The sequence below is a fragment of the Paroedura picta genome, chromosome 5, assembly GCF_049243985.1.
Source record: "Paroedura picta isolate Pp20150507F chromosome 5, Ppicta_v3.0, whole genome shotgun sequence".
Taxonomy (NCBI): Eukaryota; Metazoa; Chordata; class Lepidosauria; order Squamata; family Gekkonidae; genus Paroedura; species Paroedura picta.
Genome location: NC_135373.1, coordinates 11,872,937 through 11,886,285, shown reverse-complemented (window position 1 = coordinate 11,886,285; position 13,349 = coordinate 11,872,937). Strand labels below are relative to the sequence as shown.

Below are 13,349 nucleotides of genomic sequence, written 5' to 3'. Positions count from 1 at the left end.
GAAACCCCAGAAGTGCCCCTATTGTACAGAATAGGGTTGGGAAGCAGACCTGTGGACACGCCCACCCGGGTCCCCTCCCTTTCTCACCCCCAGGTCCCACCTTTAGACCCATCACTGATCAGAGTGCGACATAAACAGGAGACTCACTTTAGCCAGACCTTCAAAGCTGTTTAACTTGGAAATCAGAAATGGTTCCTCCTGAACCAGGTTCCCCCCACACTGCCCCCTTATGGCACCATGTCCTCTCATCTGTTTCTCTTGGGATGGCTTCCCCCTGCCCTGTCTCCTTGCTTCCAAAGCAGGCTTCTTTTACTGAAGACGCCAACCTCAACCGCAAACAGAGATGTCGGCCCGTCTTGACAAACCCCAGGTTCATATTAATTTCCCGCCCGCTGCCCAGTGACTAGAGCTGAGGCCGTACCGATTCAGTGTAGCTGTCGATGTTCTGTTCTTCGTGAGCATCCAGCAATTTCTGTTGAGATGAGAGATTAAAGCACCTCATGGACCAGTTCAAATGCCAGGTAACAAAGAGAGTCAAGATTTCCTTTACTGCTGGCTGATCTGACTGCTCATCAGAGATTTCTTTTCCCTTTAAAGAAGTTCCTGGCTCTCCAGCTGCCTGTAGCTGGCTGGCTGGCCCAGCATAACCTCTCCCTTCCCCATCATCAGCCTGCATGCACTGGGGCCACTCCTACCAGGGGCTTTCAGACAGTAAGGCTGGTTTACAGACACTCCACTAAGGAAACTGGTGTTTGTCAGCCACCAAGCAAAAAATCCAGCTTCCCTTGTGCAATCCATTATTCCCAAGGGCTATCTATCTCTTCCCAAAAAGCTGGACCCAAATTTAGATGCTTCCTGTGTTCAACTCTGTCATATGATGAAGAATAATATTTAGCCAGAGCAAAAGACAAGAGAGGGGAAGGGAGGGAAGAGAGAAAGAGAGAGAGTGTGAGAGAGCATACGGGGAGGGAGAGGGGGGGTGAGAAGAGAGGAGAGAGAGGGGAGGAAGAGAGACAGGAGAGGAGAGAAAGAGAAAGGACTCACTTTAACCAGTTTGCACTCCCTGGAATCTGAGAAAGCTGGGAACATTTCTTCATATTTCTGCACAGCCAACTGATTTCAAAAAGAAAGGGAGGGGGAACAGAAACCTAGAGGTTAGTTATGGGGCACTTCACCTGTTTAGTGGCACAACTGGCTCACACTTCAGAGGTCAACAATCCCAAGGCAGTCACTGCTCCTTCCCACACTATGCTACGGGGTCCCATAATCCACACTCATGACATCACAGTACCTTGCACACATTTTGTTTTGCTTTACTTAGGGCTTTAACAATGTAAGAAAAACCCTGCTGAATCAGACCCACAGTCCACCTAGTCCAGCATTTTGTTTCATGCACAGGCCATCTCTACAGCAGTGGTCCGTAACCTTTTTAAGGTTGCAGACTGGCGGCGGTGGGGAGGGTGATCACCCGGCCGCACATGCGCTGCTGCGCATGCGCGTTTGCACGGCCCTGCTTCCCTCTCCCCCCCTCCCACAAAAAGAAGCTTGCCAGGCCGCAAGCTAATCGGCCGCTTTTGCAGCCGATTTGCTTGCAGCCTTGGAAATTTCATACTGGGGTGGGGAGCCGCAGCCAGGCACCGGGCCGCGGCCCGGTGGTTGGGGACCACCGCTCTACAGGGCACAGAGGCCAAGGTTAATTCCTGATAAGAACACAAGGAGCCCTGCTGCACCAGACCCATAGACCCTATAGTGCAGCATCCCATCAGGGAATCTGGTAACAGGGCACAGAGGTGAACATCTTCATAAGAAAAGAAGAGTCCTGCTCAATCAGACCTGCAGTCAATCTAGTCCAACATCTCCAGCAGCCAGCCACCTTGCCAGATTAGAAGCAGCCACTCTTTATCTTATTTATTTTTCATTTTAATTTATATACCGTCCTTCCTTGTGGCTCTTAATCACTACACCACACTGGCTTCCTGTCACTGAAAAGAGATGGTGCAAAAGGAAATGGAAGGCAGGATGCTGTTTCTGTTGGCTGCAGAGGAAAGGACGCACAGTAATGGGTTTAAACTACAAGTACAATGATATTATAGAGCCTCTTGTGGCGCAGAGTGGTAAGGCAGCCATCTGAAAGCTCTGCCCATGAGGCTGAGAGTTCAATCCCAGCAGCCAGCTCAAGGTTGACTCAGCCTTCTATCCTTCCGAGGTCGGTAAAATGAGTACCCAGCTTGCTGGGGGGTAAACGGTAATGACTGGGGAAGGCACTGGCAAACCACCCCGTACTGAGTCTGCCATGAAAACACTAGAGGGCGTCACCCCAAGGGTCAGACATGACTCGGTGCTTGCACAGGGGATACCTTTACCTTTACCTTACAACGATATAAGCTAGATATCAGGAAAACATTTTTCACAGTTAGAGTAGTTCAGCAGTGGAATAGGCTGCCTAAGGAGGTGGTGAGCTCCCCCTCACTGGCAGTCTTCAAGCCAAGGTTGGATACACACTTCTTGGATGCTTTAGGATGCTTTGGGCTGATCCTGCGTTGAGCAGGGGGTTGGACTAGATGGCCTGTATGGCCCCTTCCAACTCTACGATTCTATGATTAATGGCCGAATAACCCTTATGCATTCTACATTCAGTGTTATCAGAGGAAGGATTTACTTTCAGATGCTTTTTCAATTCCCTTCCATATAATATTTGAAATGCAGAGGAGTTATTCAACCATTGATGATCCTTTTCCCTTTGCACCATTCGTTTCTTTCTCTACCTTTAAGACCAACAACATTTATCTCTGGGTGTAAACTTCTGTGGACATGCAGACTTCCTTCAGATACTTTCTGAAGAAGCATGCTTGCACACAAAAGCTTCAACCCAGAATCAAACTTGGTTTGTTTTAAATGTGCTGCCAGACTTAAACTGTGTTCCATAAATAAAATAATCTGCTTTGAGTTCTGGCAAGAAAGGTGGACTTCCAAGAATGCAAATAATAACTCTTGATAAATGTGGGCAGGAAACTCAACACTTTCTCTCTCTGGGAAGACAAGATGGGTGCCCAAACCTTGGCGTTGAGCATGTCGATGCAGAAGTGGCAGAGGGCAGCCTTGAAGAAGTACTCCTTGGCGCTGTACTTCAGGAGGGGGCTGTCCATTGCGCTGGTGCCTACCTAGATACCGGGGGAGGGGGGGGAGGAAAAGAGATAAATATTTAACCCATCCCAGGTTCCAGTTCAGGCTTTCTCAACTAGGATCTTGTGAAACCCTTGAGTTCCTTGAGAGCCCTGGAAGGGTTTCCCGGGGGGGGGGGGGGAGTTAATATTTTATATTAATTTTAAAAAACCATTTATCAGGTGACGTGACCACATATGGTCATGTCAACCTGCCCCCCCCCTCCCAAAATGGCCATTGGTGGGCCTGGAGGGGGTGGGAAGGAGAGAGCCCTTGTGTGGGCATGTCCACAGTTCTGCTTCCCAACCATATTCTGTACCACTTCTGGAGTTTCTCAAAGCCCAAGCAATGTTTCTGGGGTTTCTCAATGGTAAAAAAGGCTGTTGTAGGTTGATCTTAGCACAGTTTTAGCATGCTGCCTTCAGCAGAGCTAACTGGTACATTTAGGGGGAAATCCCACATCCTTGGGAAGCTCTGGTTGTTCAAGTTACTGCACATTTTTTTATTTTCTTGAGTGGAGGGCTATTAGCTCTGCTTATGGCTACCTTTCACATGAGCCCATGAAACTGCCTTATACGGAATCAAACCCTTGGTCCAAGAAAATCACTATTGTCTCTGGCCTGGCTGCAGCTCTCTGGAATCTAATGCCAGATCTTTCCACTGGAGATTGAACCTGGGACTTCTGCATGCCAAGAAGCTGCTCAACCACTGAGACACAGTTCCTCCACTCAGCCTGGTCTGTAGATTATCACCTGCTAAACCAACTTTCAGAGTCTAACAATAAGGCTGCAGAAATGGGCAAAATTCATCGCTTAGACCAGCCTTTTTCAACCCTCTGACCATGGAATAATTTTTCAGGCTTCATGGAGCCCCGGAAATGATGTCAGCTGGCCACGCCCTGTTATACCTCCAGAAGTGATATGTAACCGGATTGACATCACCCCTGTTAACAGGCAGGCTTGAGGAGGCGTGAGGGGAGAGAGTGGTTTAAGGCAGATGGAGGCATGTGGGCTCCAGGCCCTCCCAGGTGCCACAACCATGAGAAGTTCACTCATCCTGGGGAGGGGGGAGCAATGGAAACAGCCAGTTCTCTAGGCAGGAAGGGAAAGCCCACAGACGCCCTTCAGAGTTCCCGCTGACCTCTGGTTGAGAATCCCTGGCTTAGATACTAAAACATGGGCCTAAATCCTGAAACTATTCTGGGTGGGTTTGGAGAACTGATCTAATCCTGACAGGGCTCCCTGCAAAGGGAGGGAAGCGAAAAGGATTGCTGGAATGGGGGGGAGGGGGGCACTGATTCAGGAAACCCAAATCAAAAGAGGAGCCGATTCAGTGGCAACAAATGGGCCTCGCATCAATGAGAGAATCGTGGTTCCATTTAGGGCTTTGTTGTTGTTGCTGTTGTTAGGTGCGAAGTCGTGTCCAACCCATGGCGACCCCATGGACAATGATCCTCCAGGCCTTCCTATCCTCTACCATTCCCCGGAGTCCATTTAAGCTCGCACCGACTGCTTCAGTGACTCCATCCAGCCACCGTATTCTCTGTCATCCCCTTCTTCTTTTGCCCTCAATCGCTCCCAGCATTAGGCTCTTGCCAAACACCTTTCTCAATTTTTAATCTCTTCTGCTTCTGTTAGGTCCCTACCATTTTGTTCCTTTATCATACCCATCTTTGCATGAAATGTTCTCTTCATATCTCCAATTTTGTTGAAGAAATCTCTGGTCCTATTCTACTGTTTTCTTCTATTTATTTGTATGTTCATTTAAGAAGGCATTCTTATCTCTTCTAGCTATTCTCTGGAATTCAGCATTCAGTTGGGTATATCTTTCTCTTTCTCCCTTGCCTTTCACTTCCCTTCTCTCCTTAGCTATTTGTAAAGCTTCCTCACACAGCCATTTTGATTTCTTGCATTTCTTTTTCTTTACAATGGTTTTAGTTGCTACCTCTTGTACAATGTTCAAACCTCCATTCATAGTTCTTCAGACACTCTATCAGATCTAATTCCTTAAATCTATTTGTCACCTCTACTGTATATTCGCCAGAGATATAATTTAGTTCATAACTAAGTGGCCTAGTGCTTTTACCTACTTTCTTCAATTTGAGCCTACATTTTGCAACAAGAAGCTGATTATCTGAACCACAATCAGCTCCTGGTCTTGTTTTTACTGACTGTATAGAACTTCTCCATCTTTGGCTGCAGAGGACATAGTCAATCTGATTTCTATGTTGACCGCCTGGTGTTGTCCATGTGTAGAGTCGTCTCTTGGGTTGTTGGAAAAGAGTGTTTGCTATGACCATTGTATTCTGGAATACATTGTATTCTGTTGACAAAATTCTACCAAACTGTGCCCTGCTTCATTTTGCACTCCAAGGCCAAACTTGCCTGTTATCTCGGTTATCTTTGGCTTCCTACTTTAGCATTCCAATCCCCCATGATGATAAGCACATCATTTTTGGCATTGCTTCTAGGTGTTGTAGGGCTTCATAGAATTGGTCAACTTCATCCTCTTCAGCAACAGTGGTTGGGGCATAGACCTGGATTACTGTGATGTTGAATGGTTTGCCTTGGATTGAAACTGCTTTGGACTTAGGGCTGATCCTGCGTTGAGCAGGGGGTTGGACTAGATGGCCTGTATGACCCCTTCCAACTCTATGATTCTATGATTCTAGATCATTTGGGGAATTGTACCCCAATACTGCTTTTCCTACTCTTTTATTGATTATGAATGCTACTCCATTTCTTCTAAAAGATTCTTGCCCACAGTAGTATACCTGATGGTCTTCTGAATTAAATTCACCCATTCCTGTCCATTTTAGTTTACTGATTCCTAAAATGTCAATGTTCAGTCTTGTCACCTCTTGTTTGACCACGTCCAGCTTGCCTTGATTCATGGATCTGATGTTCCAGGTTCCTATGGAATGAAAGTCTTTACAACATCGGACTGTCTTTTCACTTCCAGTTCCATCCACAACTGAGCATTCTTTCGGCTTTGGCCTGGTCGCTTCATTCATTCTGGTGCCACTCGTACTAGCCGTTGGCTAGTAGCATATTGGACACCTTCCGATCTGAGGGGCTTATCCTCTGGCGTCATATCGTTTTGCCTTTTGAATCTGTCCATAGAGTTTTCATGGCAAAGATACTGGAGTGGTTTGCCATTTCCTCCTCCAGTGGATCACCTTTTGTCAGAGCTATCAGCTATAACCTGTCCGTCTTGGGTGGCCCTGCACGGTATAGCTCATAGCTTCCCTGAGCTAAGCAAGCTCCTTCGCCATGACAAGTTAGTGATCCTTGAAGGGGCTACCTTTCTCAATTATCTTAACTGTTGAGAATCCCCTGAAACATTTCTCAGACTTCAAAAAACACCAGAGGAGGTGCATACGGTAGGGAAGCAGAACTGTGGATATGCCTACCTGAGGCCCCTCCCCTTCCCACCCCCTCCAGGCCCATCACTGGCCATATGGGGAGGAGGGAGCACATAAACATGAACATATATGGCCATATCACCTGATAAACAGTTAACACATTTTGAAAAAAATATATACAAAATTAAAGAGCTCCCACCCATTTGGGAAACCCTTCCGGGGATGTCAAGAAGACCAAGAGTTTCACAAAACTGGGGAATGCCCCCAAAACCCTGAATCGGCATTGATTTTTATTTTGGCTAAACTGAACCAAATTTCACATCCCTAGTCACGGACGCTGTGTCCCGCCAGTAGGCTTCCTAGGGTGTTTAGCTCCCCTTCCCGTCCAGTTTGACCTGTGGCCTCAGCCTGCAGGGATGTGGCTGCCTTCCTGCTTTGTTCAAGGCTCCCACAGAAATGTGCATGGAGGACCGGGGGGGGGGGGATCCTAGGAGACAGACCTGTTCATAGATCTCGATGGCCTTCTGGTACTGCTCCAGCTGAGCGGCGTAGGTGGCCACTTTCAGCAAACATTTGTTGGCAGAGCTGTGAGGAAGGGGAGTAGAAATGAAAGGCATCTGTATGAGAAGCAGCAGCAGCCAGCTCTCCCACCCCCTTTTCCCTGCATACTATCTGTTGGGGATTCTGCCCCAGAAAGAGGATTGGCACAAAGGAGGATGACCAGAGTCGAAATGCTGGAATTTCCAGAGACTGAAACCTCCTAACTGGAGGGGGAAGAAAGCTTTGGCCAGGCTCTATTGCTTGGCAATGCAGAATGGTACGAGGGTCAGTGAGTGATGAATGCATTCCTACTCAGCCCTCCACTCACGTAGGAGGGGAAACAGAAAGTGCGCTTGCAGAGCACAGCAGCTCAGTGGAGGTGGGGATGACTCTGGGGTTAGCCTACCCATACTTTATCTCCTCCCTCTGCTTTGAACACCGTTTTTCTCAGAGGAAAGTTTGTTTATAGGGATGGATCAACAAACGTACAAGAAGTTCAACATACACACACACGTTTGTGGTAGAATATGCACGGTAACACATGCAGTTTGGCAACAATTTTTTGTTTGTGTAATATATGGGGGGCCTATCTCATGATTCCTGCTTGCTGTACACTGTTAGCCAGTTTTAACATGCTGTGACCTGCCTGGATGCCCTGTGCTAGTCTGACCTTGTCCTAAGATCTTGGAAGCTAAGTGGGTACTCGGATGGGGGACCATCAAAGAAGTCCCAGATTGTGACGCACAGGCAGGCAACGGCAAGCCTGTTTATCTCCGCCCTGCCCCACACAGTCCAGGCAGGCCCAACCTCAGCTGATCTTGGAAGTCCTGGTTAGTGCTTGGATGGAAGACCACCAAGGAAGCTGAACGTTGCTACACAGAGGCCAGCAAGGGCAAAGCACCTCTGAATGTCTCCTGCCTTGAAAAATCTAGGGGATCACCACAAGTTGGCTACAGCTTGATGGCATGTCCCTTCGCCACCAATCTCAGCCTTGTTTGGACTGACCCCCGAGTTTCTCCCTTCTAACAAACTCTATGACGGAAGCTAGTCACCCACTCAGGGGTAACCACTACTTCCCCTGTTAAAAAGGTGGAACTGAGCGATGTGTCACGCAACCACTGACAACCCTACACCCCAAATATCTGGGCAGCCTCTCCCAGAAGTTACAGGCCAGTGTGGCAAACCAAAGAGGATGAGACAGGAGTTTCTTGCTTCTCTCATATTAAATTCCCTTAGGATACAGCAGCAACAGCCACCCAAGTTGGAGGCAGGGAAACACAGCAAAAAAATGAGGGTGCCACAGCAGGAAATCAGATGGGTACAGAAGGCTTCTGGTTACCTGTTAGATTCTTCACCTTTATAATAATCTGCAGCTTGCTCATAATGGGCTATCGCCTGGAAAGGCAGCAAATGAAAAATCAGGATAAGTACAATCATTGGGTGTATGGCTGGCAACTTTGTCTGCAAGGTCAAAGGTCACCAGTGAGTTCATAAGCAAGATTGAGTGTCAAAACTTCACATCCTGGTGACTCCAAAGGGCAAGGTAAATCCGAGGGAATTCCATCTACATTCTTCCACAGGTAAGCCACAGTGAACTACACAGCTGTCAAATGCTTAGTCAACCAGCTTGGTCATGGAAACTCTCTCGCCCTCCCACCTACCCCAGGGATTTCGGTAATGTCCCAGCTAATCCTAGACTGGAGAAGTATTCCTGTCAGCATAATAATAATAATAACAACAACAACAACAACAGAACTTTATTTTTTGTAACCCACCCTTCCAGGTAGACTTAGGATAGGTAAAAAGCAACCCAAATTGCTCTCCTAAGGCCTGCTCGAGAATGAGATGGAATTTAGTATACCCTCCACATTGCTCTGTTTCCTCATTCTGAAGCAGGAGTGGCCAAACTCTGGCTCTCCAGATGTCCATGGACTACAATTCCCATGAACCACTGACACTGGTAGGGGTTCATGGGAATTGTAGTCCATGGACATCTGGAGGGCCAGTGTTTGGCCACCCCTGTTCTGGAGGATTAAAAACAGATGTGTTAAAAACAGCACCACAGAGTTAACAGAGAAATTAAAGAGTAGCAGTGACCAAAATGCATCACAGCAATCAGGACCCTACTAGACAAACGGCATCTGACCCTCAGGAAATTACTTCCATGCAGCATGAATATATAGGAAGTCTTCTGTCTGTGGCAGAGTTCTTAAGCTTTGCCGGCAGCCTGAGAATGTGGTCAAACACAGCTCTGAAATGGACAAAGTCAGCAGATGATGCCTCGATGATGCCCTGTATGGTTTAAACCTATACTTCCCTGTCAAAAAATGGGCTGGAGCAGTATAGACCCTCCCATGCCTCAAGGATTTCTGATGATGCACAGTCCTAACACGCAGGGAAGGAATTGCTCCAAGACACAAGAAAGTCTGCTTGGAAACAAACTGAGCAACAATGAACACACACGAGCTGAAGGGTCCGGCTTGAACCGACACTCACCCAAGACATCTTCCACAGAATTTCAAATCCAGCGACACCTCTGGTTTGCTGCTATTATTATTATTATTATTATTATTATTATTATTATTATTATTATTATTAAACAGGGTTTCACTTACCTGTAACTGTTGTTCATCGAGGTCTTGTGTACAGATTCACACTAGGACTGCACAAGCACAGGCCGGCCGCAGAAGTCTTTTTCTAGCTTTAGCCCTATAGTGGGCACTACCCTTCCGACATAGTGCACATGTGTGCGGTTTCCTGCTGGAACGCACACGTGACCTAGACAAAGCACCCCCTCTTTCCTCAGTTCTGAACCGCCGCCGCAAACCTAGGACGGAACTTCACAACCAAGACCCCAAGACAAAGGTTCACAGCAGGGATGGAGGGAGGGAAGGTGTGTCTGCACACAAGACCTCAATGAACAATGGTTACAGGTAAGTGAAATCCCATTTTCATTGTCTTGTTGTGCAGCCCCACATTGGGACCTTCACCAAGGATGAGCACTTAGGAGAACAAGGACTGTAACACCACTCTGCCAAATTCTGAATCCCTCATGTCTTGGAAGTCGATGGCATAATATATCTGTTCTCGTACCCAGGTAGCTGCACAGCAGATGTCTATCATCGGAACCTTCCTGTGGAACACAGCCAATGATCCCATGGCCTGGAGGGAGTGAGCTCGTACACCGAAGGGGCAAAGAAACTTTGCAGCAAAATAGGCAGGCCTGATGGCCTAAACCATCCACCTAGCCACCATGTTAGGAGAGGCCTTGTTACCTTTATTGGGACTCCAATAACATATGAATAAAGAATTTGACTTTCTAAATTCATTTTTCCTATTCAAATAATATAACAATGCTCATCTAACATCCAGTGAATGGAGGGACCTCTCGGAATTGGAGGTTGGGTTAGGGAAGAAACTTGGTACGGTAATAGCCCAGGCCAAGTGAAAACTGGATGCCACTTTTGGGAGAAACTGATTCTAGTCAGAATCTAGCAGATTCTAGGTTCTCAGGACAGCCCTCTATGGTAGGCTCAATTGAGGGAGAATTATGGGCCTGAAGTTATCCGGGGAGATTCATGAGTGGCCCTCCCTGATTCCACCTAAGCAGCTGTTTTTCACAAGTTGCAGTGAGGATGCAAAGTCCTGCAGGAGAAAGTTCCTGTGTTCATTGGTATCAGGTTCAAATTGAGAGGGCTGGATGCCATGATCTTAGTTTTCTTGACATTAAATTTCAAGCCAACATTTGCACTCTCCTCCTTCACCCGCATCAAGAGGCTCTTTAGTTCCTCTTTGCTTTAGAGTGGTATCATCTGCATATCTGAGGTTGTTGATATTTCTCCCTGCAATCTTGATCCCAATTTGTGACTCCTCTAATCCTGCCTTTATCATGATGTGCTCCGCATACAAGTTAAATAGGCAAGGCGACAGTATACAGGCTTGCCGAACTCCTTTCTCAATTTTGAACCAATCAGTGATTCCATGACCGGTTCTCACTGTTGCTTCTTGACCTGCATATAAGTTTCTCAAGAGATAAATAAGATGCTCTGGTATTCCCATCTCTTTAAGAACTTGCCACAATTCGTTGTGCTCCACACAATCAAAGGCTTTAGCATAGTCAATGAAGCAGAAGTAGATGTTCTTCTGGAACTCCCTAGCTTTCTCCATGATCCAGTGTATTTAAGGCAATTTGATCTCTAGTTCCTCTGCCTCTTCGAACTCCTGCTGGTACTCTGGTCCTCCCTATTCTATTGTTTTCTTCTATTTGTTTGCACCGTATAATTTAAGAAGGCATTCTTATCTCTTCTAGCAATTCTCTGGAATTCTGCATTCAATTGGGTGTATCTTACTTTCTCCCTTCCCTTTCACTTCCCTTTTCCCCCCAGCTATTTGTAAAGCTTCCTCAGACAGCCATTTTGCTTTCTTGCATTTCTTTTTCTTTGAGATGTTTTCAGTTGTTACCTCTTGTACAATGTTGCAAACCTCCATTCATAGTTCTTCAGACACTCTATCAGATTGAATTCCTTAAATCTATTTGTCACCTCTACTGTATATTCAGGAGCCTCTTGTGGTGCAGAGTGGTAATGCAGCCGTCTGAAAGCTTTGCCCATGAGGCTGGGAGTTCGATCCCAGCAGCTGGCTCAAGGTTGACTCAGCCTTCCATCCTTCCGAGGTCGGTAAAATGAGTACCCAGCTTGCTGGGGGGTAAACGGTAATGACTGGGGAAGGCACTGGCAAACCACCCCGTATTGAGTCTGCCATGAAAACGCTGGAGGGCGTCACCCCAAGGGTCAGACATGACTCGGTGCTTGCACAGGGGATACTTTTACCTTTACCTTTACTGTATATTCGCCAGGGATATAATTTAGTTCATAACTGAGTAGCCTAGTGCTTTTACCTACTTTCTTCAATTTGAGCCTACGTTTTGCAACAAAAAGCTGATGATCTGAACCACAATCGGCTCCTGGTCTTGTTTTTACTGACTGTATAGAACTTTTCCATCTTTGGCTGCAAAGCACATAGTCAATCTGATTTCTGTGTTGACCGTCTGGTGTTGTCCATGTGTAGAGTCGTCTCTTGGTTTGTTCGAAAAGAGTGTTTGCTATGACCATTGTATTCTCTTGACAAAATTCTACTATCCTGTACCCTGCTTCATTTGGCACTCCAAGGCCAAACTTACCTGTTACTCCGGTTATCTTTTGGCTTCCTACCTTAGCATTCCAATCCCACATGATGATCACATCATTAAAAAAGGACATCATTTTTTGGTGTTGTTTCTAGAAGTTGTAGTAGGACTTTATAGAATTGGTCCACTTCATCCTCATCAGCAGCAGTGGGTGGGGCATAGACCTGTATTACTGTGATGTTGAATGGTTTGCCTAGGATTCGAACTGAGATAATTCTGTCATTTTGGGGATTGTATCCCAAGACTGCTGCTCCTACTCTCTTATTGATTATTAAGGCTACTCCATTTCTTCTGCGAGATTCTTGTCCACAGTAATATACCTGATGGTCATCTGAATTAAATTCACCCATTCCTGTCCATTTTAGTTCACTAGTTCCTAAAATGTCAATGTTCAGTCTTGTCATCTCTTGTTTGACCACTTCCAGCTTGCCTTGATTCATGGATCTGACGTTCCAGGTTCCTATGGAATAAAAATCTTTACAGCATCGGACTGTCTTTTCGCCACCAGCTACTTCCACAACTGAGCGTTCTTTCGGCTTTGGCCTGGTCGCTTCGTTTATTCTGGTGCTACTCGTTCTAGCCATCTGCTCATCCCCAGTAGCATATTGGACACCTTCCAACCTGAGGAGCTCATCTTCCGGCGTCATATCGTTTTGCCTTTTGGAACTGTCCATAGAGTTTTCATGGCAAAGATACTGGAGTGGTTGGCCATTTCCTCCTCCAGTGGATCACCTTTTTTCAGAGCTCTTTGCTATGACCTGTCCGTCTTGGGTGGCCCTGCATGGCATAGCTCATAGCTTCACTGAACTACGCAAGCCCCTTCGCCACGACAAGGCAGCGATCCTTGAAGGGGCCATAGACAGATGTATCCAAACAATGGGCCCCCCAACCCACCAGAGACGTGTCAGCGGTTAGGGTTACGTTAGGGCTTCAGGACTGTATCTTCCCTTGTCCACCAAAGAGAGATCTAACACCACCACATAGAATAGAGAGAAGCTTTAAGGCAGTGGTCCCCAACCTTTTTATCACCGGGGACCAGTCAACGCTTGACAATTTTACTGAGGCCCAGAGGGGGGGTAGACTTTTGCCAAGGGACGT

The 13,349-nt window shown here is 46.7% G+C and overlaps 1 protein-coding gene across 1 annotated transcript in view; it reads right to left on the bottom strand.

Moving 5' to 3' along the window:
- The window catches only part of NAPA (NSF attachment protein alpha), a 75,715-nt gene that overhangs the window by 1,960 nt on the left and 60,406 nt on the right, over positions 1-13,349 (bottom strand). Inside the window, exons 6-10 of the mRNA XM_077336513.1 lie at positions 8,406-8,461; positions 7,027-7,111; positions 3,057-3,161; positions 1,045-1,113; positions 422-472 (exon numbers count right to left, since the gene is read on the bottom strand). Of these exons, the coding sequence (XP_077192628.1) occupies positions 422-472; positions 1,045-1,113; positions 3,057-3,161; positions 7,027-7,111; positions 8,406-8,461 (366 nt within the window). The remainder of the gene's footprint in view (positions 1-421; positions 473-1,044; positions 1,114-3,056; positions 3,162-7,026; positions 7,112-8,405; positions 8,462-13,349) is intronic.